This window comes from Anopheles gambiae, chromosome X, assembly GCF_943734735.2.
Source record: "Anopheles gambiae chromosome X, idAnoGambNW_F1_1, whole genome shotgun sequence".
NCBI lineage: Eukaryota > Metazoa > Arthropoda > Insecta > Diptera > Culicidae > Anopheles > Anopheles gambiae.
The window spans coordinates 7595144-7623042 of NC_064600.1; the positions used below are offsets into that span (position 1 = coordinate 7595144).

The 27899-nt window shown below is 41.4% G+C and overlaps 1 protein-coding gene and 2 long non-coding RNA genes across 6 annotated transcripts in view; 1 reads left to right on the forward strand and 2 right to left on the reverse strand.

The window, feature by feature from the left end:
* Nucleotides 1–1018: 1018 nt before the first annotated feature.
* On the reverse strand, nucleotides 1019–10373 carry LOC4576014 (ankyrin repeat and LEM domain-containing protein 2 homolog). Of its 3 annotated transcripts, XM_001237287.3 has the most exons (4): nucleotides 8859–10373; nucleotides 8182–8332; nucleotides 7920–8054; nucleotides 1019–3003 (listed from the first exon to the last, which is right to left on the reverse strand). In XM_001237287.3, the coding sequence occupies exons 2-4, from the start codon at nucleotides 8210–8212 to the stop codon at nucleotides 1700–1702; spliced, it is 1470 nt and encodes a 489-aa protein (XP_001237288.3). In that variant the 5' UTR covers nucleotides 8213–8332; nucleotides 8859–10373; the 3' UTR covers nucleotides 1019–1699. The 3 variants fall into 3 exon arrangements, with proteins under 3 accessions (XP_001237288.3, XP_061502753.1, XP_061502767.1); XM_061646769.1 differs by having other exon boundaries at nucleotides 7920–8332; XM_061646783.1 differs by having other exon boundaries at nucleotides 8182–10373.
* A 5487-nt stretch (nucleotides 10374–15860) lies between these two features.
* Nucleotides 15861–27895, forward strand: LOC133391601 (uncharacterized). Of its 2 annotated transcripts, none has more exons than XR_009765094.1 (4): nucleotides 15861–15982; nucleotides 25725–25831; nucleotides 25889–25978; nucleotides 26050–27895. It is a non-coding gene; the product is annotated as an uncharacterized LOC133391601 (long non-coding RNA). The 2 variants fall into 2 exon arrangements; XR_009765093.1 differs by lacking the exon at nucleotides 15861–15982 and adding an exon at nucleotides 24475–24699.
* LOC11175725 (uncharacterized) overlaps nucleotides 21317–27899 on the reverse strand; it is a 33984-nt gene continuing 27401 nt past the window's right edge. The window contains exon 5 of the long non-coding RNA XR_009765087.1: nucleotides 21317–22683. This is a non-coding gene — a long non-coding RNA (uncharacterized LOC11175725). The remainder of the gene's footprint in view (nucleotides 22684–27899) is intronic.

Consider the following 27899-nt stretch of genomic DNA (forward strand, 5'->3'; position numbering starts at 1 on the left):
TAATGGAATAATTCTGATTGATAATACTAGTTAATACTAATAAGGATAAATAAGGATATGATAGCTGGGGCATGTTATGAGGAGGCTGGACTCATGCCCCACTAAGAAGGTGTTTGACAGCGATCCTCAATTGAGCATGAGACTCAGGGGAGCACAGGAAACTCGATGGCTGAAGCGAGACCTGTTGGCGGTCGGGTGCATATGGAGCATATGGGGAATAATGGTTGACCGGGCCATGTCACGACGACGTGCTCCAGTACGAGAAAGCCGATAAGAGAAGGAGAGAGAGAGAGAGAGAGAGAAAACGATAATATCAAAAACAGTAATAAAAATAATAATAATAATAATAATACAAACAATAGTAGTAACAAACGTGTTGGTAACCCACGTGCCGGGGCGTGGAGCACCATGCGTCTCCATGGCTGCCTTCTACTAGGGAATGCTGCGCTCCTGTGCATTGATATATCGTTTTTGCTACACATTGGCCAGGTCATTTCAATGTAGAACCTTTTGTATCTAGCTGCAAGCTCACCGAGAGGAATTTATATCAAACAGTTTGCTGGAAAGCATAAAAAAAATGTTAAAAATGTAGATATTGCTGATGGGAAAAAAAAATAAAATTTGTCTAGTACCTTTCATTCCACTTGCTGCCACAAAATAGAGGACTAAAGACGTTTCCTATCATACTAAAGCGTCCGGGTACCATAACCAGGCCAGCATCAACGCGGTCCTTTCAGCCTGCGTATGGGGATGAGCCATCAGGCGCAGCCATCGTGCGTGTCGAACAGACCGAAAGAGAACTTTTCCACCGCATGAAACTGAAAACGACTTTTCGTGCAGGTAGAATGATGTAACGTACTTTAAAGAATATATGCTTCATATTCAGGTTTTAGAATCGATTTTTTTCTTGTGTACAATTTAATGGGAGCAAAAAACACTGACGAGAAAAAACAAATCCATCAAACAAACAAAAAGGATGGTATTCGGCGCAACTTGAACATAACCAGAAGGACTGATTTCTCAAAATAAAAACCATTTAAAAATAAAAATAAAACCTTGTTGTTTGTCGGTTCGCTGTGTGTATGCTTTATTGAAATAAACAAAGTTTAAGGTGCGATATTAGAAGCTATTTTTATATTCGATTGCTCGCTTAGCAACCACTAGCGTACCGTGTGCAGTAAATAGTTTGTGCATTGTTTACGTCTCTATTTTTTTTATTCAGGAGTAACGATCCAAAAAGGCCTTATTGCTTAAACATCTCTATTTTAGACATCAATGTAGATTCAAGTTCGTTTGAACAATTTGACATTTTGAGTACGACGGTCTGATATTTATAAAAAAAAATCCATTTAGTAGTTGAAGAAAAGAAATTGTCAGAAAATAATTTTAACATCAAAGAAATAAACGATTTAAGATTTTCAAAACTTTCATAAACTTTGTTTTCAAAGTATGTTGTGCGTATATGCGCTGTATACCCTGCCTTCATTCACTGTGCTTTGATTGCATTTCAATCTTTCCCTTCGCTTTGTATGATATAACGCTTAATGTATCGATATGAATGAAGCAAATAATGTATTACGTAATAAAACAAAACAAATCTTCAAAAAGCGCTGCACCGCTGCAGCAAACTCGATCATAGTTCGGAATGTCAGTAGGCAAGGGAAGGAATAAAAACGAAAAATCAAACAGGCTCAACCGCCTAGGACGAGATGCGGCCCACGTTCGCGATCGGGTTGGGCGATTTCGCATCGGCCCCGTCCTTGTTCAGCAGCGCCGCATAGAGGGTGTGCATCTTGCGCTGCCAGCGGCTCACCAACGGGTAGGTGCTCGCATCGTACGACACGTTGCGCAGTGCGCAGAGCGCCCACAGGTTCTGCGGATGCGTCTGCTTGCCGCCGATCGCGACCGGATCGTGGTCCGGGCGGGCGCGCGCCACCTCCACCTGCCGTTCGAGATATCGCTCGAAGATCGCCAGTGCCTGAGTGTCGCTCAGGTTTTGATAGGCGCCCAGGAACGCCCAGTACTCCTTCCACTCGACGCCCTTGGTACGGGCGAGCGAACGGCCGATGCGCTCCATCGCGCAGTCGACGTGCGCTCGGCGAAATGCACGCTCGCCGATCCCGGCCGCCTGGTGACGGTGCGCCCGATCGTACAGCCGGCCGGTCAGCTCGCACCGGTACTGGTAGCTGCTGGTCGGTGTGCCGGGCCCCGCGTTCGCATGCACGACCACGCGGGGCGGCGTCTTCCACTCCCGCCGGAAGGCTTGCGCCTCGCTCAGCGACATCGGCCCGGCGAACGCGGTGATGATGCGCAGAAACCGCAACTTCCGGATCGTGCCTACGTTGCCCAGGTCGGGTAGATGGCGGCGCGCGAACGGCTCGCCAATGTACGGCAGCTCGACGTTGGACTCGGTGCGTATCAGCGGCACGAAGTACGAGTCGCGCAGCAGCTTGTCGATGGCCCGCCGGCACTCGTGCGTGTTGCGCTCCGGGGTGGCACTCTCGCACACCAGGTCCTGCGGGAACTGTCCGCTGCTGTTGCGCTTCATCTCGCACTGCGGGTAGGCGACCAGGATGCGCACCATCGGCTTCCAGCCGTACTTGGCCGCGAGGTGGAGCGGCGTCTCGGCCGCGTCCATCTCCGCCCCGTTGAGATAGTCGTCGAGCAGCTGGACGGTCAGCACGGCCGCGTCCGGGATGGTGCTCCGTCTGCCCGCGTACACCTTGGCGATCGCGCCGGACGCGACCATCGCGAGGATGAACTCGCCGACCTGGTTCGCACCGTACCGGGCGGCAATGTGCAGCGCGTTCAGCCGCTCGGCAGCGAACCGGCGCGGATGGGCCGTGCTGTCGATCAGCAGCCCGGGCACCTGGCGGACCAGGCTGCTCACCTGTCCCAAGTCGCCCATCCCAACCGCCTTGATGAACCGTTGCTGCAGCGCCGGCGACGGCGTAACGTGCGTGATGACTGGTTGGGTCGCGTTGCCCGTCAGCCCGCGGCTAGCTGCGTGGGAGGTGGGGAGAGAAAGCAAAAAGCGTTTTGGTCAATTTCTGGCAGCAAAAACATAAACCAGCAAGTGTTACTACATTTCCCGTGCTTTGGAAATCGTGCCGGATGGCTCCAATTATCAAAACGGGTGAACAGAGGCACCTCCAAGCAATGGGTTACTTCACACATACTCGAATCCCACGATTAATTTTGTTTTCAATTTTTGCTTAGTATGTTTAATTCCTATTTTTTTAATACTATTTCCTTTAAATGTCTGTTGATAAGTAGTTATTTCAATTTTGTCTCCAGTATTAGAAAATTTAGCCCTCTTTTTGCCTTAGACATAGCTAATTAGCCGCGAGAAATTCTAGAGCTTCCCATAAGACCGAATGAAAGAGCCTAGTTTGGATACAATTTTCCCTAAGTATGTGTTGCTTATCGATAATACTGATCCAACAAACTATTATTTTTTAAATACTATTATTTTTTGATGAGGGTTTAACTCTCATGCTATGTAATGTCAAAATATTTGCACAAATTTATGCGTGGCTGCTTCCTTTGTTAAGTTTGATGGTAAGTCGCAAAGAATTATTGAATATCATTCCTAGCATTTTAGTTTTGTCACTGTTTTGCAACCCATCTACGATAATCTGATTCAATGTCAATGTCAATCGACCTCGATTTACTAGCGTTAAGTGTAGCTCCAGAATCTAGTTTGAATTCTCTGATAATTCTTTCATGTCTTCTATTTTTTTAGAACTTTTTGTTATTTTAGAAATATCATCATCGTACGATCGTTCACTAAGTCTTCATGTTCGTTATAGACTTCCTCTACCTTAACCAGTTATGGGTCTATATAGATCGTGAATAGAATAATTGCTACGGGATTACTTGCCTAACTTAACGTTTTATATGTTATAAATATGTTATAGTCATAGTTGAGGAGAGTTTTCTGCGAGAGAGCAATCTGCGATTCTCGATTGTATTTTGGTACCAAGACAATTATTTCATCAACAAATTCAGGTGAAATCTGGAAATTGAGAGCCTCATTAAGAATTTAGTTAAGCGCTTTATGTACTATATAAAAAAAAGAGTTAATAGAACTTATACGATACCATCTAAACTAGGATTTTTACTCTTATTTGTTGTTCTAATTGCATGAACTACATCGAAAATTTTAATTTACCCTATTTATAATTGCAGGGACATTTTCGCGTGTTTCACTGCTTTCCAATTGGGTTTTAAAATTATTATTGATGAAACTTGTTTAATTCTATTCCGGTTTCTAAAATTGTACCATCATTATGAGTTTTTACTATGAAAGTTCTATTTTTCCCCCGAGCAACATCTGTTTCAATATTTTATACTGTGCTCCAATGCCTTCAAATAACTATGAAAAAGTTCCATGTAGCATCACTAGTGACTCTATGTTAATAAAACTAGATGACCGAATTCTATCTAAACAGGACTTTATACTTTACGTCTTTCTCCACTAATTTTATGCAACTCCTTTTTAAACAGTTCGATGAGTGGCAGCAGTTCAACATCATATAAGCTACTCAAAGTTGCTTTCGACCAAGTGCCGTTCTTAACTTCTTTTTACTTAACTCGATCAGCTTGGAAAAAATGGGAAACTCTCCTCTGTCTTGGGCAGATTCATATGCCCCCCTGACGTTCCACCAGGCCTAAGAGCCCTTGACCCTTGTTATGCATTCCTTTTTGTCTCCAGCAAAGTCTCCATCACTTTACCGTGTGAATCTATTTTTTTTATAAATTTTGCAGACGACCTAAACCTGTTTGCTCCTATTCACATTTGTTTCGCCACATTTCTTCAATGGTTCTCATGCTGGTGCACTGTACATTGCTTATCTTTATGTTTTCCCAAGGACAGTGTTCTTGCTTGCAGTCGATCGCGTCATCCTGCTTATTACTCTTGTAATTTAGGCGAAAACGGAGCAAAATGGGTACCCTCTATATAATGCGTCATCCATCAATTACGTAACGCATTTTAGCCATAGTGGCACGCATTTGATCATAGTAACGCTGGAAACGAGGATAATACAAATCCAATTCCTTTTAATCCCTATTCGTTTCGAACTCACTGAGGTTGGATTTACAGCAGTTAGCCATAAAGCATTATTTAGCAGGAAGGATACATTCCATCGCCAAAAATAAGTTTTTTAATTGGATTGTTTAATCAATGGCACGGAAATGTTAAATTTAATTATTAAATAAAAATTATAGAGAATACGACTTAAAATTAATGCAATTTTTAGCACTTTTAGCATGTTGAAGTAAATATCAACGTAGTTTCGCAGGGATGCATGGAAGTTTTATGTGTAATATTTTGTAATATATAGTATTTCTATAAAATTTATCAATTTATTTATCAAAAAGCAGGACAATTGAATTTGTTCTATTATTAACTATTAATATAACAAAAAGTATACAAATGCTTCACGTGGTGTAAAATGGACAGCTTCTTTTGGCATGGCGAGGCTATGATGTTGCGTTTGTTCACACAGTAAAGCTAACAGGTTGAAAAGCTTCAATTTCATCGATGGAAACGTGTATTGTTGCAATATTTTGTTGCTTTTCAATTATTGCAGTCTATAGATAAACAGCAAAGCTACAGGATAACGTAAGACCAATTACGTTTCGTGGAAAATTCAAATGAATAATCATTAATATGCATAAGATGTTCGTTTTGCTCCACTAGTTCCTACCTAATAACAAATTGAACAGCAAAGCATGTAGCTGCCTTGACCTGCTCCGCCGATTTTACGCATTCTGTACGACTGTTAGGCCTTGTTAGGCCCATGCGCACTAGAATTCCCATGCGTATTGTGGTTTCCTTTTTCCTCGTCTACCATGCTACGTAAATCGAACGAATGCAAAAAGCGTTCACACGTTTTACATTTGAAAAAAAAAACTTTGACCTCAATTTTTAGCCTTATCTTATCCACTGTCTGGTTCTTGGACTTGACTCTCTTGAATGACGACGTATACAGGCACAGCCTCCATCCTTCTAAGTGAAAATGACATCTCCCCACCTTTATCCTCCATCAACCTCCTTCCAAGCTCCTTCTCGCTCGCTCCATTTCCGTCCTCCAACTAGTGTCGAGAGACGTCTGTATGCGTATGCGTAATTCCGTTTTGTGCGCCTTTCGTAATCGTCTACGCTCCCGTTTATCCTCGCTGTAGCTGTAACTAATCTCTTCTCTATGCCTCTTTCGTTCGTTCAACGAGCACTGCCCAGAGTTTTGGTTTTGTTCTTATTGAAGTTAGTTGCCAAGCAAACTGTTTTGTTTAAAACTAATTGGGGGACGAAATGCATGGGAAAATGAAATGAAATGTATTTCTGTGAGCTATTGCCAAGTAAAAACCGACACTACTTTTTCTTCAGCCTTTTCCGTCCCTCCGCTGGAGTGCCACCAGGCTGCGTCTTGAGCCCTCTATTATTCGTTCTTTTTGTCAGTGATGTTTATGAAACTCTCCCGTCCGAAGATCATTTACTGTATGCTGACGAGTTAAAAATATATTTAACTATCAGAACACACAGCGACTGCCTTCAACTCCAGGAGTTTCTTCACTCATTCCCTTTGTGGTGTTCCTACAACCAGCTAAATCTTTGCCCTGAAAAATGCTCTGTAATATCCTTCTGTCATAACCGCAACCCTTTCCGTTACGAATATTCGCTCTCCAATTCTGTGCTGTCTCGAACCTCCCTTATACGTGATCTTGGCGTCCTTTGGGATGATAAATTATCACTAGACGAACATTTAGAGTCGGTTGTCGCAAGTGATACTAGAACGCTGGGGCTTATATATATAGACTCACCAGAGATTTTCGTGATCCACTTTGCCTCAAGTCATTTTATTGTTCTTTAGTTAGATCAACGTTGGAATACGCTTCAGTTGGTCGTTGGTCCAGTCCGTTCCGCACTAAACATGGTTTCTTTTTCGCACCAAGTTTGGTTCCAACGAGCCTCCTCTCCTGTGTTTATAATCCTTTTCCCTGATACTCTTCCCTATCCTCTTCATCTCGACATTATATAATCTATAATCTTATTTACTCTTACCAGTTTCCTTTTACCCAGTTTTTTAGTTTTTTTTTTAGTTTTTGTAGTACAATGAAACGTTAATTCTCTAATATTTTCTACTACAGTTTTTATTTAACATTGTGTCCACATTCTTACTTGCATGAGTAACGCAAGCAAATAAAATGACAAATTAAATAACATTTATTTCATTTTCCATTTGGTGGCCAAACAAAGAATGTAATACATAAAGAATGTAGGGTTGGTGCATTATTTTTGTACGTATGGAATGCATTGAAAAAGCAGCAACAAAGGGCTATAAATCTATCAAGAGGTTTATAGCTATTTACACACACATTTGATAACTATAAAGCAGTTTTAACAACCACTGCGAGCAGTGAACATTTTAAAACATGACACGATCACACCAGAACCACTAATCATTAAATTGAAAAAAAAAAAAAAAAAATACCAAAAGCGTGGAACGCAAAGGAAGCAAACAGTTGAAGCGCACACAATCGTCTCCATAGAATTCAAACAGAAAGCAGCGAAGAGAGTGAAACAGGAAGCAACCGAACGAAATGCGTACAGATCGAAATTTGATCCACAGTAGCGTACTCCGAATAGCTACCGCGTTGCTGCCATGAGTCGGGCAGCAAGACGAAATAAACAACGCCAACAATTTGAAAGAGAGATTCGGATGAAGTGATAACATCCTGCACGAGTCCGCTCAGGCATTGCCCTCCCATTGCCAATGCTTGGAGGGTTTTCGGTTCCATCCCCGGTAATGGTAAAGGGTTCGCTCTCTCTTTCTCGACCGTTTCCTGCCACGGAAATCGCTTCCAAATTTTTGTCGTCAAACACTCTCGCAAACGGAAACAACAACACTTACCCTCATACCCATCCGTCGGATTGGCCAGAAAGTTGTCCAGCGATGGTTTGTCCTGGAACGGTAGAAGCTGCCCCTCCTGGGATTCGCGCAGGGCGGCCAGCGCTTCCTCCTTCTGGTCGAACGAGCTAGGCTCTCCTGCGGTATGGACGTAGCAAAAAAAAAAAGAAGAAAAACGCAAAAACACCAACAGCAAAACAAAAAACAAAAAAAAACAGAATGAAAACACAGTGTGACTGATTATCACCTTGACACGGGCACTAACCTTCAGCATGCACAAGCGCATAAAACGGCATGATATTCGTCGGGCTAACACTTGTTGGCAAAGCACAAAAACAAAAGCTCAAACACACAGCGACAGGGATGGAAAGCACAAACTGCACAACGCAACGGGCGATAGGGGTGAACGAAACAATCTGTTCAAAATAATTGGTGAAAATTATGAGGATGAACCTGAAGAAGTTCACTTCTGCACAAGGGTCTCTTCAGAAATGGTTCCTATAACTAATGTTCCAACAATTAGGCCAAAGTTCCTGCAAAAGGACTACGCTTAAAAATCGTTCGTCTATTTAACTAAGAAACTAATAAAAGCTCATGACATGGTAGCTTGTTTTGTAACGACAATAAAAAAAATAGCCAGCTTTCACAGACTCATTTAGTTTTGATGCCATAAACGAGTTTTGATCTAATCCACTGATCTTTGATTTCGCACTTTAATTGTTCCTGTTTGATGGAGCGACCTAGGCGCGGTTCCAAAACTCCAACTATCAATCAGCCACCTAGCCCGCACTATGCTGTGTGATCAAAGTCTCTGTACCGATAGCGATCACAGTAGGTTGCTCTATCAGCCGGACTATTGCACAGATCACCAGATCAGTACCGAAGCACATTACATTATCGACTGCTGTCCCTAACAACAACCCAACTATAACGCTTCCATACCTTCGCAAGAGTGAACAATCGCAATCCCGGCTGTTCGTTTTTCCAACGCAAACGTAGGTGATCAGTATACACTCTCACTCAAAAACACACACACACAGATTCAGTGGAACACTTGTGCACGACGCGACACACTGTATTGGCTTCCACTGCGGGAATAGTTGGCTACTGGCACGGGCAAAAGCTAAAACAATACTGAACCTCGGCACCTGGGCCACTTTTCTCGTTTGCACTCCCCCTTTTGGCAAGGGGGGGGGGGGTGGATCTTTCAACACTTTTGCTCCCCGTGATACGTGCCGCGCTTTGCAAATGAACGACGGAACGAACACGAACGAGGGGAGCAAACCGATAAACCACATCCTGCCACGCACGCCAATTGTGCCGGCCCTGGCCGCTGGGCGATGCTTGTTGCGACCGATGCGAGGTTAAGGGCAGCCGAGACGTGCCCGACTCGCTCTTGATTCGATCCAGCCAGGATGTAGATCGAATTGCACGCCACGACGGCACGTTCTGCTAACGCGCGCGCGCGCTGGCAACGATCGACGAGCAAAGCCGGGACACAACGGACGGAAATAGTGCTTGCCTCGGGAAGGGGGGGCGAGCAGTTTTATGCGATGCTTGCGGTAACAGCAGGCGGTCTCGGTAGGGTAGGGACGCTCAGCAGCAACAAAACGGTTGCCACTCTTCTTCAGCCACGATAAAACCATAAATGTTTGCGGGCGCGCCCGCACACAAACACACACACACACTGTTGATTTGCCTGTCTACTTGCGATTCCCATTTACGACGAACGGGTGCACGCATCGTGGGACCACGCTAACCGTCCTTCTCCTCTGCCGGACCGTGCCTACCGTGCGAAGGACAAAATGTTTTCTGTCCGACCCATGCCGATTGAACTTACCGCGCACATTCGCTTCGCACCGTCGGGCGTTAGCTCGACGCGCCTCACCTTTGCCAGCGTCTGAATGTAAAGCACAGCCGTTAAAAGGAAAAGCGATAACATTAACCAGCGTCATCGAAAATCATTCAACGAGAGCGAACGGAGCAAGCGATAGGTTGCGCTGCATTCCTGCCATCGTCGCTGGTTGTGGTTTGCTGCTGTTTTTTTTTTTTTTTTTTTTTTTTTTTTTTTTTTTTTTTTTTTTTTTTTTTTTTTTTTTTTTTTTTTTGAGATAGCATTTGCCGTAGCGCTGCATCCGGGGTTGATGGGGAGAAGCAGCAAATCGATGACGGTGCGTTTCGCTCACCGTGCGATGGGGCACGTTTGAAACGGTCCCGTAGCGAAAATACTACGCAAAGCCGGGTTCCCCGCTTGGTGACGCGCTGGCAGGCTAGCGAAATGTGATCGTCTGTTCTAAGCAAACAAACAGCGCAGAAAAGAAAGAACGGAAGCAAGAACGATAAGTGGCTTGATCCCTTTGTCCGTTGGACGTTGAGATGTTGGTTCCAGCAAACGTTTGCATTAATCACCCCCCCATTCAAGGGGAAGCTTGCCAAGCCAGGTTCTAGGTTAGATAAACAAAAAAAAAAAAAAGTCGCCCCCCCAAAAAGCAGCCCCAGCAAGAATGACTACCATCACGGGTACCCTTGCGGGTAAGGGACTGGACCTAGATTAGAAGAAAAGAAAAATATTTTTTATTAAAAATACGAAAACCAGTACGCGCTATTTTATTTTATTTTATTTTTTTTGAGGTTCGGGTGAAGTTCTGTGAAGTAGAAGCATGTTTGTAGCGACTAGAATTACGCAACGCAAGCAAGACGGTTCCTTCCCGCCTCGTGCTTTATCTTTAGAAAACTAGAGTGGCTGGAATCCAAGGCTCGATGGCTGACACAAGCATTTCCCGACTGTGGAGCATTCCCCTTAAATTCTACGTGTACGGGTATTCCCCGATATACGCCATACTCGATGTATGCGAGTACGCTATACGCTATATTCTGACAGTTCTGTGAGCAAATTGCACTGACTTGACACATCGAATGTCAAATGCAAAATAAATTCCTATGTCATCGAATTTGAAAAACCATTTTAAAATGTGTTGATTCTAATCTCTAGTTAGAATCAGCTCAAATAACTAATTTAATCGCTAAAACCTACTACTTCAAGCGAACTTATGTTGTGCAGTTATTAGTTTTCACAAACGATAAGACTTTCTGCTTCTTTATTTGTTTACCCTTTGAACACTGGCAGTCCGCGCTGATTTTCTGCGGAGTACACAGTACAAAGTAAGAGAGCGGTGAGAGCGTCTGGTCGGTTTCCTCTCTTCTGATCCTCTAAGACAGATGTGTCAAACTCGTTTGTTCGGCGGGCCACTTGTTAACCCCAAAAATCTTTTCATGGGCCGCAATATCTAATAAGAAAATCGATTCTCAAGGTGTTTCATCTCAAGTCTAAGCTATATTCACGTTTGCATTAAATAAAAATGACTTTTTAAGCTGGCTGTAGAAGAATGTGAACGTTGCAAAAGAACGAAGTAAATAGAAAACTAAACAGCTACACCAAACATGAAATAATTCTCAGAAAAACTGTCTTAAACAAGTCCTTAGTTGTTTAATCGTCATATGAAAACCAACTTCGTGTCTTAGAGCTTAGCTCAGGTCACTCGAACAATATAATTTAGTCCTGAAGTTTGGTCTTAAAAGATACCTTGCTCTTAAAATTCTACCTAGAGCGAAGAAGTTAATATGCATTAGAATAGACGAGGCGACAACAATCCCTGTTACAATCTTGTAAAGTCATTCTATGACATTGTAAAGATTCTAGTCTGAATAATAAGCAGCTAGTCCATTATGAGGGGCAAGGGATGTTCGACTAGGATCAGCGATAGAAAAGTGTTTTTGTAAACTAGTTTCGGATGGCCTTTAATCTATCTATTCTATCTTGTTGTAAAGGGATCCAAACAATACTAGCAAATTCAATTAGCAATTAAGCAATTAAGTACTTATGACGAAAACCAAAATCCAACCAATACTGGTCCTGTCTGCATTACATCACCTTTTCTGGTCTAAGTCCTGCACACGACCTAATACCGGTCCTGCACCTAGCTACTGAACCTAGGCCTGTCCAGGAACCGATACTGAACCCAAATCGGTTCTGGAAATAATACTGGTCATACAGGTCATAGAACTGATCATGAACCCATCACGGCCCTATAACCTATCATGAATCCATACTGGTCCTGAAACCTATCATGAACTCATACGGGTCCTGGAAACTACCATGAACCCAAAACAGCCCTGGTACCTATCATAAAGCCTTACTGGATATGGAACCAATCATGAACCTACACCGGTCATGGAATTGAATGTAAACCTATTAATTACCTGGAACTTATACTGAACACATACCGGTCCTGGAACCGATCATGATCCCATGCTGATCTAGAAATTGCTCCCGATTTCATTTATTTTCAGAAACAGTTCCAGGAGCTTTGGATTCGTAATGATATTCTGACCTGGTCCAGGTCTGGAACCGATACAATTCCAGTTCCAGTCGACAAGCCATATCCGGTAGTAAATGTGCATCGTAGGTATAATGAAGGAATTCGGCGTAGGAATTCAGCGTAGGAATTACCGCAGGAATTAGCGTAGGAATTCAGCGTACGAAATAGCGTAAGAAATTTAGTACAATTTATATATTGATGCAATCAACTTGAAAGCCTTTATACGAATTGGAATCGTACTAGTTTAGGAATTCAACCAGGTTAGTTACTATGAAGTGATACTCATGATAAAAATGTTTTCTAATAAGTATCTGGGCCGGTCTGGTGGTACAGTCGTCAACTTGCACGACTTTAACAACATGCTCGTCATGGGTTCAAGCCCCGAATAGACCATGCTCCCATACATAGGACTGACTATCCTGCTATGGTAACAATAAGTCACTGCCAAGCCAAGCTCACTTCACTAGTGGGTACAGGCAGGCCTTGACCGACAACGGTTGTTGTGCTAATGAAGAAGAAGAATAAGTATCTAGGTCTACCTTCGATTTTGATCAATTCCTCCTAAGTTTTCACAACAAAATTGTTGAAGTAGAGCTTTTGCATTATTTTTGTTCAGACGAATTTGATGACACACAGTCAGGGGATGTTGGACCAGTTCGCAGTGTCGAATCGAAATTTCTCCTAAATTTACCTCAAATAGTGGTATTGATTTTTGGCGTTATTGTTTGCCACTGCGAAGCTAGTGGACGCAATTTTTGCTTCCTGCTGTTTAGATTCCTGTTTGTTCATGTTTCCAAAGTACTATTTTACTTTTTGGCCGGTTGCATTGACCTCCTGGCCAAACTAACTCAGCGATGTAGCGACATGTCCCTCAGGTTCCATTTTCTGCATCCTTTGGAGCTTCTTGTCGCTCAGGGATGTCGACCATTAAGAACTGGGCTTAAGAACTGGGATGCTCTGATTGTAGTCTAATAATGCCAAGATGTTGTAAATACCGGAACAGGCTTATACGACCTCCACAAATTGCCTCACCAAGTCCGCTTTAGACACAACGGGGTACCGTTCTTTGATCGCGCCCGCTTTTAAACGTAGTTGCTTCACTTGTTTGCCCATCATGGTTAGAGTTCGACTGATAGAGGTGTCAAACTTCGTCCAGAAACTCATAGGCTACTAAGGCTGATAAAGCAGAAGAAAGTTTGTAAAAACAAGTTAAGGTTCACAAATTTTTGTCCATTTTTTTTAATGCAAACGTTAATCATAACTTCGTACCGTAACGGGCCGCATACAGAACCCTCGGGACATGCTAGTTTGACATACCTGTTCTAATACAAGGCCAGTGTTGCAGCTCAGAGCAGCAAGTTATCTCTCTTTGTTGGTGCTGCCAATTCTTTTGATGAGAGTTGCTGAGATGAAGTACAGGCAATAAGCATTGACATAATCCGTATACTAAAATCGTCAGCGCACAGAGTGTAATTTTTTCTATCGTATTCATTTCTATTTTTATTTTTAAATGAATAATTCATTTTTCTTCATAATTAAATGCTAATAGCTTCACAAACCTCCTATCTTTTGTTGTTTTTACTTAATCTTATATACAATATTAGGACATAAACTGATATCAAGGATAACTTAAACAACCTATCTGCCTTTTGATTAATTGATTGTACTGTTTTGCCCAACTGAGACTCGAGCCGCTGTTTCGTTGTCCGTTTTGTTTCTGCTTGAGCTGCGCCGCATTGCTTTCGGAGCGAAGGTGCTTCGAAAACACGTTTGAACATGTTTCCATGCAAAAATGATGCTAGTCGTTGCCATTGAGCCATATTTTAACCCATTGCGTACCTAATTTGTTTACAGGGGTTTACTACTAACGTGGTGGACAATTGTGTTTTCCAAATCGAGCAGTGTACTAATCATGTGGATAGTTATTTATTGGACTGTTGGACTGACACAACGGAAACGGATAGTTGAAAACCAATGGCCTTGGCTCAGATAATTAATAAAACTGTTATGTCAAATTAGTTTTTAATTAATCTTGTTCGTTTTCATACAAGACACAATGGTGCACATTTGCACTAAAAGTTGAGGAGCGAAAGAAATATAATAAACTGAAACAAAAATTTTTAAAACACGACAGCAAACAGGTCCAGAGTGTTAGCAATAAAACAATTGTAATGAAAATGAGAGTAAGAATGAGAATGAAAGTGAGAATGAGAATGAAAGTGAGAATGAGAATAAATGCGAGAAAGAGAGCCACACGAAAAGGAACTCACTTGAAGCTGAGGGGAAATTTGCAGTGGTGAGTGCCGCACTTTTTTCTCCGTGACTCCCTCTCTGAGAGCCGGGTTGGGAACGACAAAGATAGATGCGTAAATAAGCTCGTGGCTTCCATCGCTTTCGCACATTCATTTTTGCTAACCCACCGATCACGCACACATACGTAAACGCGTTTCGCACAAGTTCGCTACAGAGAGAGAGCACGGCGATCGTCGTTGATCGTCATTCGATCGTTGAACGTTGAATCGTACGGTAACGCTGCTCCAGGCCTCGTGACGTTAGAGCAACCAAGTGGTAGAAAAATTCTAAGTCAAGAAAAGCATTGGTAAAAAGCATACCCCAACACAGTGAAACGGAAAAGTGATAGATTTATTTTTTTTTTAAACAGTGAACGTTACGTGTGGTAGTGATAGTTGGTACGTGTGCTCTGTAAAAATGTGTAGTGCCAAACTCGAAGCAATCTGTCGTTTTTGCTATACGATACAAAATAGGTAGAACTATAGAATCTGGAACAGTTCCATTAGGTTTGATGTAGATTGTTTACTGACAGTGACTTGAGGGAAAAATACGAAACTAATTTGCTATCATGCGAATTATTTGCCGAACTAGCGTTCAATAGATTTTGGTAATATTTGTTTAGTTTATATCACGCTGCTAAGCGTTTTTGAGTAAAATTGAAATATCATGCCACACTGAATTTGTGAGCTTTGGAGCTGTTTTTGCATCAGCAAAATACTAGCATCCTACGTTTGGAAATCTCTCAAGTGAAATATGGAGTTTGCGTGTGCAATCGATAATATTACAAGTTTCACGTCACAGTTTGCCACTGCTTGCCATGATCGGCTACCTCATTTGATAAAAGTTAGTTAATCCATGATTCGATTGGCCTATTTTGTGTGGTTGTATCTGTAGTTGTATGTCCTCAAATTTCAATTTTTAAAAGCAATGGATTAAATCAATCATCGGTTGTAGTACACATTGGTCGTAAATAAATTTGCCGCTATTTATGAGAAGTTTTTTTTCAATACCTTAGGGTAAAATTTAAAAAAATCAATTTTTTTGTGATTGTCTAGAAACTAGTATAGAAGTTGTAAGTTCAATGTGCCAGAAAAAGTCTCAAGAGATCTCAAGGATGTATGTTAAAGGCATTGTAGTTTTCACCATTTCCTATCATTTAGCTAAAATATTATGTTGGACCGAGTGCAATTGTAACAGTGAAGATATATTGCTTATCTCAACGCAAAAAAAATAACGTTTATAAACAATTAAACACGTGTCGAACTTTGAACGAAATCCCGAGCTGAAGCGATTTTGATACAAAAAGTACCCATTTCCCAATATTTTACCTCGGCAATTGTTTCAATCTGAAAAACTGTGCAGTGACTCATTCTTTTGCGAAGACCTCATTCAAAGGTAAGTGCGTTTGTGTGAGCATTTTTTTTATTGGTAAAATTGATTTAAAAAAATATCAATTATTTTAAAATATGTTTGATGTATGCATGAATATACATATGCTGCGTATCACACACTCTGATATTTTGGTCGCAACAAGCTGACTTCGAAACATTTTCATTGATTAGTCAGATTTGTAAAGATTCAATTGAGCCTATCGTAAAGAATTATTTTGTTCTTCATGCATGCATAATATGATGAGCGAACAGCGAACATTCATGTAACTATATAAAATTTCTATCAAATTTCCTTTTGAGGAAAGTTTAATCGATCAGCTCCAATGTAAAACGATTTGACGTTGATTTTTCATTCATTTTGATGAGTAAATGTTAGCGTTTGAACCCACCAAATATTACTTGTATAATTAAGTTCATGACGAAACCCGATCTACAATCAACTGTGTTTGCTGATGTCTTTCCATTATTTGATTTTTGTTCATGTAATAGCACTGTGGTAAAAAACTACAAAAAAATGCCAAATTTTCCAAAAACTATTTATGACAAAATATAAGGAGCAAATCAATAGCATATGACTAAAATTGTGGCGAAAAAACAAAATAATTTAACAGTTTGATAGCACAGTAAAACCTTTTTACTGAGCCGTTCAAAGTGTTTCTTAAGCAATTCGATACATTTTGGACCAATTCAACGATGAAATGATTTTTATGTTTCATACACATTGAATTGGGGCAGAGTACATTTCACAGTAGGATTGAAAGATATACATAACTTTATTTATCACACTTTTCTGCAACGGCTACCACTTATCGTACGCCAAGATGGTATTTTTCTTTGTTGAGCTCCAGCCGCAGTGAGAAAGCCATGCCTGTGAAATAAGAAATTGATTATTTGTCTCATTTTCCTACATTCCGAAGCGCCGTGGCCGCTAGAGCGGACAGCAACTGCGAATCATTATTCGAAATTTGTGTGACGCATAACTTTATGAAAAACATATAATTTGACATATACCTTAATATTCAACTATATATATATATATATATATATATATATATATATATATATATATATATATATATATATATATATATATATATATATATATATATATATATATATATATATATATATATATATATATATATATATATATATATACATATATATATAGATATATATGCCGGTACTCGTCCCGAGTTTGATGGGCGCTCATAGGACCGAATATACACGCAAGTGTGTTCGGTACCGGCGGTTACACGCGCGTAAAAAGGAACGATATAAAAGCGAAAGCGAGAAAGGATTAGTTCATGAGCGCCCGTGAGTTGCATGTATGGCGATAGCCAGAGAATTGAGTCATTTTTCGATCGCATTGCGCTGCGGGAATGTTGAATCGTACGGTAACGCTGCTCCGGGCTTCGTGTCGTTAGTGCAACCAAGTGTTAAATTTTTTTCCAAGTTAAGAAAAGCTTTGATACAAAAGACCGCAACGCAGTGAGAACAGAAAAGTGATCGATTTTTTCGACAGTGATCGTTACGTGTGGTAGTGATTTTTGGTACGTGTGCTTTACGAAAATTTGCAGAGCTAAACTGGAAGCAATCGGTCCTTTTTGCCATACTATACAAAATAGGCAGAATTATAGAATCTGGAACAGTACGATTAGGTGTGATATAGGTTGTTAACTGTCAGTTTTTCGGCCAATTATTTGCCGAACGCTGTAAAGCGTTTTTTCATAGATTTTTGGTTTGCAGCACGCTGCTCAGTAAATCTCAAACATCATGCTGCACTGTGTTTGTGGGCTTTGGAGCTGTTTTTGCATCAGTGAAATACCGGTGTCGAACGTTAGGGAAATATCTCAGGTGAAATATTGACTTTGCGTGTGCAATAGATAATATTACAATTTTCATGCCACAGTTTGCCACTGCTTGCGACGATCGGTTGCCTCATATGATAGAAGATTATTATAAATTTGTAACGCTATCATTTTAAAACATGGACTGATTGACCTAATTTGCGTGCTTGTAAGTGTATTTGTGTGTCCTCAATTTCCAGAAGCAGAGTGACGAAGTGCTATTATTTTAAACACAGTGTAAAGCTCACAAATAAAAACTATGTTTATGTTTTTTTTTTATTTCAATACCTTAGGGATAAAATTGAAATATAGCTATTTTTTGGAACACTTTAAAAGTATGAGTTTATAGTTAAACATAGTTCTTACCATTCCCTTTCCTTTGGCAAAAACATTAGACGCAATTGTGACAGTGAAAATATATTGCTTATTTCAAGGCAAATTTTAAAAATAAAATAAACAATTAAACGCGTATCGAACATTAACTAAAGCGATTTCACACGATAAATACTCATTTCTCAAAATATTACAACGGCAATCGTTTCAATCGTACAAAATAGTGCAGTGACTCGTTGATTTTACGAAATCCTCCTTCAACGGTGAGTGCTTTTATGTCTTAGTTTGTATGAGCATTGTTTTATTTGTATTCTAAAATCGATTAAAAAACAGTTGCAAATTAATTTTATATGTCTTTGGTGAATGCAGGAATGGACACACACTTTGGTATTTTCGGTTTACTGTCACAACACGCTGACTTGGAAACATTTTCATTAATTGGACAGATTTGTGAAGAACCTATCGAGCCTTTCGTAAATAATTACTTAATTCTGCATGTAAGCATTTTATTATGAGCAAAGATTAATGTAATAATATGAAATCCCTGTTGGATTTCCTCCTGAGAATAGTTTGATCGATTGACTGCTATCTACAATGGTTTGACGTTGATTTTCCATTAATCAAGATATGTAAATGTTAGCGTTTGGTGGGTTAAAATATAACTTTGGAAATTATTTTCATGGCCAAACTCGATGTTTGATTTATGTCCATGTAATAATACTATGGGGAAAAAATGTGACAAAATGAGCACTCACATTACGTATGCATATAATTGTGATAAAACCCCATATGAATTCAATAATCATCGACAACGTTTTATTTGGGGCGTTAAAACTGTGATGTGACACGTTGAACGTTAAACGTCGAGCATCGTTCCTCATTGAAAACATTTTTCTAAGTACTGTTGGTTTCCATCGTTTGTTCGTCCACAAATAGTTAAAAATTAATCGTCCATCGTCTATTGTCTTCGACAACTATCCAGTGCGGAAGGAACTACCGATTACCATCGCTAAAATGTCCGTCGGTAATAGGAAAGAGGTCGCTTCAACGCTTGGTCTACCTAACTGCAAGTTTTCTGTTCCGTCCCTGCTCAGAAGTGTCCGGTGGTGCTTGCTGCGTGGTATATTTCATTCCATTTCTTGTAGGTGTAGCTGTTACTCAGGTGCAATCATCGTTCAGCGTCGAGATTGCTGATTTAAGTTGGCCCGCAATGTCTTGCTGCATCCGCTTAGTCTCGCTTCGTCCGCTCCGTGCAGCTTATTTTGGAGCGATCCTCATTGCGTCCTCGTTCAACAGTCTACAAACAACAGCCGAGTTCGTCCAGCAGTAGCGTTTAAGGAGCAGCAGCTTCCCGCAACGTGGGTTTGTCACCAGAAACACTCGTCGATAGCATTTCCAAGGTGTAGAGCGCTTTCAACGCATCCTCTCTGAGCAGTCTGACGTAATCTAGAACTTCCGGCGCATTTCGTAATTTTTCTTCTCAGAGGCTCATTGGTCGTTCCCGAGTCTCCAGCTCCAGCTAGAACCATGTGACAGGGTTTCGGTAGGAAGATGTTGTCGTTCCGTCAATGGAAGCCGTGGTCGTGTTTCGTATTGTTCTGCAGCATCGCCAATGAGTTCATTATTCCTCCATCGGCAACAAGTTCCACATGAACCCAGTGCATCTTCGTGGTTGTATGAGGTTCCGAATGCTCTTCAATCATTTTCAAAGGTCTAATTAAGCTGCAACATCTCGTAAGAAGTACCTGAAATCGTCTACTGATGGCTCTGCTCGACCTGCTGCATCTGCTCGTGTTGCACCTTACAGTTTGCCGCATTTATCGTCTACTTCGCTATCATCTGCATCCAGACTCCGAACTCGTTCAACGTGACATGTCTACACTTCTGCGCAGTTCTAGCTGGCGCCTTCGGTCTATCAGCTCTTGAAGGCGACAGTCGAACATACTTCAGCACATCCAGTCGCCCGCAAGACTTTTCCAGCGCATCCATAATTGTCGTCAGTGTGTCATCGTCCATAGCTCCTCGAAGGATTCTTTCGTTTTCAGCACAACCAAACTTACAAGACGATACACAAAAGGAGGAAAAATACATCGGCTATTCTGCGTTGAATTTCGCTCGGGGTTGGGTCGAGTTTTATTTGCCGTTCCTCGGTGTTGTCAGTTAGAGTCTATTTGTGTGCCTCTCTATTTCTTTCTTTCAGTGCTTTCAGTGGCTTCAAATGCATCAAACAAAGAAGTTGGCGTCACTCCTTGAGTGACTCATCACCAGTGAATCGTTTTTTCTTTCGTTTTTCTTTACATCCGCTGTTGGCGAAGTTATTGCAGTTGGAATAAATTGCCGCAGTAGGAGTGGGTGCCGCTTGCGCGCGGTTTCTGTTCAATCATGTTTTACGACCCCGTTGTGTAACCCTTGTGCGAACAAAGGGTTGAATCAGCACTGAATCATATAGTTCAATTGTATAATACGATAGAATACCTAAATCGGTTTGAGTGGGAAACATGCTTGTTACGGGTTACGCTTTGTATATTTATTATTATTAATTTGTTTTAAGCAATACGGCCTTTTTGGACCGTTACTCCTGAATAAAAAATATATATATATTAATTTGTTTATTTTTATTTATACTGATGGAACTGAATTCCTGGTTTCTCTTAGCTTGAGAACAAATCCCGCTATCGTCTCTATCCCGCCGAGCACTTCTCCAATTGGAAATGATACATTTTGTTTCGACTTCGTATACAAGTGTACAACGTGCCATGTCAAAACTGTGTAAAAAATCCCATAAGATGGTGAAAAGTGTTTCAATTAGGAGCAGTCAAAGTAAAAACTTTCAGAACGCAAAAAACCAGCATTCACGCACACGTTGCGTGCACACACACATAGTTACTTACCCGTTCCCACTTGTGTCGGATTGAACAAGGAAGGAGAGCATTTTGTATGCTCTAATTCTCTTTTCTATTGTAGTTGATAGTTATTCATAAAATATGGTTTTTTTTATTTTTCATTCTTTTCTCATTGATGTGTCGTGCCTTCTTACCTTCCGCTACAGTTTAACTTGTTCCAAACCATCCAAGAAATTTCCAAGAAACTTGTTCCAAGAAATCCCAAGAGTATCGACAAATTATACATTAATGTCTAAATGGATATCCATAATTCCAACGTAAGTGACAATAAGAAAAGAAGATATTTTGTCCTGTCTAATATGAAATACTGGCTTTTTTTCGCTATAAGGTTTCTTCAACAACTAACGTACTAATGCTAGCATCATCACTGGCATCCAGTGTGGAACCAGTAAAGCGTTCTCCGCCAGCTTGTTCATCGTCCGGAGCGGCAAAACAATCAGCGCTCCCTCCACCGCTGGCTCCGTTATCTTCCGGAGCAGCAGCACAGCGCCGGGTGATTAAACAAACTCTGCCAAACATTCTAACGCGTTCCATATCGTATGTTGTTGTCGAAGCTTCGGCATCATCGCTATCCTTAGCTTTAACAGCGTCGTCATCCGGAGCAGCAGGACTGCCCGCAATACAACCTGGATCAATCCAGCAATCGCTTCCTCCTCCGCTAGCTCCGTTGTCGTCTGGGGAGGCAGCGCGGTCGATTGCACAAACTGTGCCAAATAATGTAACGCGCTCCACACCTCCGGCTGCTGCGGAAGCCTCAGCATCATCGTTGCCCTTACCTTTGACAGCGTCATCATCCGGAGCGGTAGAACCGTTGGTGATGTCTACACCATGTACTATTTTGCAACCAATTGTGCCGGATGCTTTCAAGATATCATCATCCGTCGTGTTTTCTCCATCATCATCAGCGTCAAACATACCAGTGCGACAGCAAGATAAAAAGAAAGCCACATCCAATACTGTTAAACGAACTAGAAAGAGCCGTGCTAAGCGGGTGTCAGGTGCCATCAAGCCATCACTTGCACCCGAAGCGCATTCTTCGTTAACTCCGCTACCGGGTTTAGACATCGGTCGACCATTAATGAACGATCTGGAACCATGTGAGATGAAGCACATGGCGGGAAATCCTGCGCCTTTCTTCCCGATCGGAATCGAATCGGAGATGGTTACAAAATCGTCAGATACCCTTCCATCTGCATTGCCCATAAGCGACTCGCTAACGCATTTATCATTACCTAACACAGCTGTAAATAGCAGAGCAGCTGAAAAACTCACTTGCCTAGCAGCAACAGGTGCGGACGTTTATGATGGTTTACTGGATGAAAATGAACTGTTTACGGCACAGCTCCCTGTGATGTGCTCCTCTTCAGCGACAACGCGCGCACCTGACAATGTGGACAATACAATGTTGCTTCGTGAGCTACAAAGCTTAAGAGAATTTGTTGAACATTCAATCCAAACGCTACAGAAAACCGTGGAGGGTTTCATTTCATTCTACTAACCACCGATATCGTATTGGAAGCGTTTGATACCCTGCTAGGAATTGATGACGAGGATCGGAGCAATAGGGTGACCTACGTTTTGGTGATGTACTTGGAGCGATTGGCGATGTAAGAAAATTCCTGTAAAAAAATAGAAAATGTATTAAAGCTTTTTGTATTAGAGGTATCTTGAGGACGAAGAATTTCGAAGCTTTTTTTAGTACATTAGTACATTTAGTACAACAAACAAAGACTGTTCCCCGACTGAAAATAGGGGAAACATGTGTAGCGGTAATTAACTGTGAACAAATAAGGAATGGTTAGAAAAGGATGGTTTTTATTATTTAGGATCATTTCAGCCATCTACCGATAATGGCTCAGCCATTTCATTAATGTCAGCTTCTTTTAGAGTTAATGGATAAAAACTATCATACAGTTTGTGACGCAGTGCATCAGTGCTGTTTCGCTGGAAAAGTAAATAAAAAACAGATAAAAGTAAACCGCTGATAAACGTACAGAACTGTTTATTTATTAATCTAATATACTTTCCAATGTGTGCTGTCCTCATTGGGGAGAGTGTGTATCAATTGGGATAAAATACAGTTCCCCTGTTCCACTCAGAGTTTGCTCTAATGATTTAATCTACTTAGATTTTTTTTAAAATCCACCAAACCACAATCCAGTTGCATTTACAGGCATTTCCCTTTAAAGAAGCTTAACTATTTCCTACTAAAAAGTACACAATAAAATCACAAAACATACCGCGACGCCGCACACCTAACACATTCACTGACAAAACACGTAACCATAGATATAAGCCATTTTTAATCGAAACACTTTGCAAAACTGGTTTTAAATCACGAACACACAGCACGCTGTAAATAAATAATTGCACCATTGGCACAGCACAAATGCACGTTGCTTCAGATGCTAACAACAGTTGCACATTTCATTTGTTGGCTTCACTTTTTGCTTTGAAAATTGCTTCAATGCTTTCACGCTTATCAAATCAAAATTAAAGCCACCGTTGTATCTAAGCAGCAGCAACCATCGTTGCTCTTCGATCGAGTTTGGGAAAGAGGGCTGATGCTCTGTCTCTCTTTCTCTCTCTTTGTTTTGACACACAGGAACGTTGTGCATTAGCTTCTGTTCTGCTGGTCGAGAAGCTGCGCAAACGACGGAACCGCGCGGCCCGTCAAGATGAGCCGCAGCAAAAAAGGGATGCCCCGGAGAGGCTGCGCAAAAATGTCGCTGGCACAGTTTCAACAAATGGATCAGTGTGCAGAGCCCGACCGTGCACCAACAGTGTCGGGGAACGATTCGCACAATCTTCCAAGCAATGACGAAGTGGCGCCCTCGGGTTCGCAACCAACGCAACGTCAAGAGGACAGCGAAATGGACCGACTACCGCCGATCGTAGTTACAGGCACATCACTAGAATACGTTCGCCACTTGATTGCAGCTACCGGTGTGATACATTACACGGCTAATACCACAACGAACGCCATCACCGTGTTCGTGACCAATACGAAGGATTTTAAAGCTATTCTCGACACGTTCAAGCAGCACCGAATCAATTGCTTCACCCATCAGCTGCCCGAGGCACGCACGACCAAAGTAATGGTTCGAGGTCTCCCAGAAACGGATGTTGAGGATATCGCGGAGGCGCTTGCGGCATTTAATATACGGCCAATCACGATCAAAACCATACGGATGCCTCCGCAGCAGTTCCACCGGCAGGCAAAGTATCTGTTACATTTTCCCAAAGAGTCAATCACACTAGACGAGCTGAGGCAGGTACGCCATGTGAACCATCACCGGGTGTACTTTGACCTACACACGCGCCAGCGGGTGCCAATGCAGTGCAAAAACTGCCAAAAGTATGGCCACGGCCAAGCGAACTGCTTCCGCACACCGAAGTGCGTGAAATGCGCCGGAGCACACGCGTCGAGCATGTGCCCACGCAGCAAGACGACCACTAACCCTGGCGGGAGACTAGCTTTGGCTGATTTGCGATGCGCAAACTGCGGCGATCGTCACACTGCGAACTTCCACGGCTGCCCTGCCCGCAGAACGATTAAACCGGCCGAAAGAGCGAAGGAAATGCCCGGACCGTCCTTCCAACTCATCGACGAGAGCTTCCCTTCGCTGCCAAAGGTTAGTCCTGCACACACCACAGAAACAGAAAAGTAATCAACGCAGTGGCATCCTCTATGGTGCCGGTGCGAAATCAAATAGGACGGGAAAGACCCGTTTTGAAGTAGTTCAAAGGGAAGTTTTTATTTCCATTTTCTATCCACCTAATCCAACGTACTAGGCCGTGCGATGCCACACGTTCACCATCAATGCTTGATTTGGCACTATCAAAACCATTCCTACTTTCTGTACAGTTTGAAGTTTGCATTTTCTAAATTAATGTACATTGACTTCATACGAGTTTAGAGGCCTTAAAAGAGAATTCGATAGATGTAGGAAGATATGCATACTCCTTTCCTGACAGTCCGGACGATTCTGATCTTTCATTGTCGGTGGCGGTTTTATTTATGGTTTATCTATGTTTTTATTTATGGCGATTTTGTGGGTTTCTTTCAGCCGTTTCCGGGTTGTGTATTTCAAAATTTTTACCAAACCAGTTCCGGTGTAGCTTTTGTCATTTAGTGTATAAAGTAATCCTGCTTTGAGTAATAAAGCATGAACAGTTCCTGCCTATGGTAACGATGTATAAACTGATTTCATTGTTAAGTGTTTGTCTATCTTTCTCAACGCTGCGCTTTTGAGAAAGTGGGTCTCCCAGTTACATTGTACGCTCCCTAGGGTTCTCTTAGTGCTGAGTGTTATGTTTAGCAGATATGCTACAAAATATTATGTAATGCTATCTGGTATATAAACTCTCCAACGCGCCAGGAAGCGCAACGCTACCCGTACCAGGCCATTTTTAAGTGAAAAGTATTAAAAAGAATGGTCCTATGGCGAAATCCCAGCAGGATCTATCAGTGCAATAAGTGATTTGGACGAAAAAAGTAGGTTCGATTAAGTGGTAACATTAGATTAGATTGGTTAGACGAAGTAACAGTGGGCAGGACGTAGCCAAGCAGTAGTGCAACAGCTTTGCAACGAATAGCTGCTATTGTTTGTACCACTATAGGTAATACTTAGACCATCATTCCTTTGTGTATTTTCAGCCTGTACCATAAAAACAACGCCAAAATGAACATTCCAAACGACGACCCTACAAACAATGATCGGCAACCGTCGCCTTACAAGCTTATTTTGATTCGTCCGTCACGCGGTGGGTAACATTCTAATGCAGCAAGGGGAACGAAAAATTAACTGCTCCATTTTACAGCGCCAAACAGCCCAGCTAGATATGTATTTCATCGTGCATCACGCAACGGAACAATACAATTTCATAAACTTCCCAACAATCATGTGAAGGGTATGTTTGTAATGCAGCGAGCTGTTCAGCGATTGGGCGAATGTTTAACGTGGTTTGTTTTGTATTTTTAGCTCCTCATGAATGCCGCTTTTGCCGTACAAAGACAGTAATCGAATTGCAACAACAACTTGCGGATATCCGAGCAGTTAATAAGAAATTAGTCGAGGAAATGCAACGTGTGCAAGGCGTGAGTGAAGAACAATGAATTTATTTTTTAAAAACCTTCTAAAGGGCCCAGGAGTAAGGGCTTCTCCCCGTTGCAAGCTCTGGTGAGTTGCTAAAATTTAATTTAATCAGCTATATCAGTTAAAGGACATTTAATGCAACACGAAGATGAGTTGCAAACTTTTTATTAACTGCTACGTACAGATGCAGCCTGCAAAGCTGAAGTTGTACATTCTGTTGAGCAGGCAGCAAAAGTGACAAAAATTATTTAGCGGAATTTGGGGCAAGTGTGCCATACGGGGCAAGAGTGCCACCAAGCATTTTTCCTGAAAAATTTAAGTTTAATGATCAATTGTGTATACAGTTGGTTGCTTTCCAATGACTAGGTATACTGAGCCGAATTTCATACAGACCAATCGATATTTCCCATTGTTTTGAACTGATTTGTGTTGAGTTTCAAAATTGAGCAGAATACTATAATTTTTTAATCCAACCAAATAAGCTCTCAAAAATAATGCGAACAATCAACCGAGAAAATATTTACACCACCGTATAGCTGAGGAAACGTGAATTTTTTGTGGGGTTAGTTGAAAAAAACTTTCTTTTTGTCACTGAAAAATTCAATTTAAAAAAAGATACAACTTTTGGGGCAAAAGAGCCATCTCTATTTGGAGCAAGTGTGCCATCATCTTTCATAGGCGCGAGCTGTCAAAAATGTAAACATTGTTGTAGCGTTCAGCGGTATGGTGCGCTTTTACGAGCGGATTCTACTCCGGAAAAACAGACCAGCAACAACCCATATTGCGATACAGTTTGTGATGAAAAGGGGTTCATTGGTGACTCAAGACATGTAGGAATACATACACTAGTGGTACAAACGTAATAATTTCCAATTATCAAAGAAATACGGTTATTTTAACCAGGTGGCCGTCTTGCCCCATACGAGTGGCACTCTTGCCCCATAGCCCAAAAAAACAACGTCTTTTTGGACCCTTTTTAAAACGCTTCAAAAACTGTTTTGTTTGCACTTTTTACAAGCGAAACTCATTTATAAGTGAGGAAATAGATGTAAAATGGTTGTGAGACTTAAATCGGCTTTTGGAAAACACGTTTTAGTGCGTTATAACTTGAAATGCTTAAGGTGGCACACTTGCCCCAAATTCCGCTACAAAAAACCAGCATTCATCAAATGTACTAATGTGACACAACTGTTCTGGATAGAAGGAACGACACAAAACACAATGCTAACTAAGTAATATGTAACATATTTTTGCGACCAAAACCATTCAAGTTCCTTACAATAAATTCCTGTTATCGATCTGCAAACAAGATTAGCCTACAAAGCACTATCAAAATTACACTTTTTAAAATAGTTCCGAACTCTACCTTTTACGTAACTCAAATGTGTTTGCTTAGAAGCAAAATGATTTCAATCGATAAAAAAATTGATTCCCTCATATAATTGCTGGCAAGGATACACCTTAATGATACACTAAGCTGTATGCGTGCTACTTATTGCATCATTTTATATCCCCGTTGGGTCATTCATTCTATCAGCTGCAAATCGATCAAGCTCTTTTCTAGCAACAGACCATGTTGTTTTTGAATTGATGTGAATACAACTGTCATTAAATAAACCTTCAACATAACAAGTTTAAAGATTTTTCACGGACTTTAGCTACAACTAGAGTGAACCTATAGGTTAGCTCTCTCACTAACGTAGAATATAACGAAGCATCAATAGCGCATAGAGGGA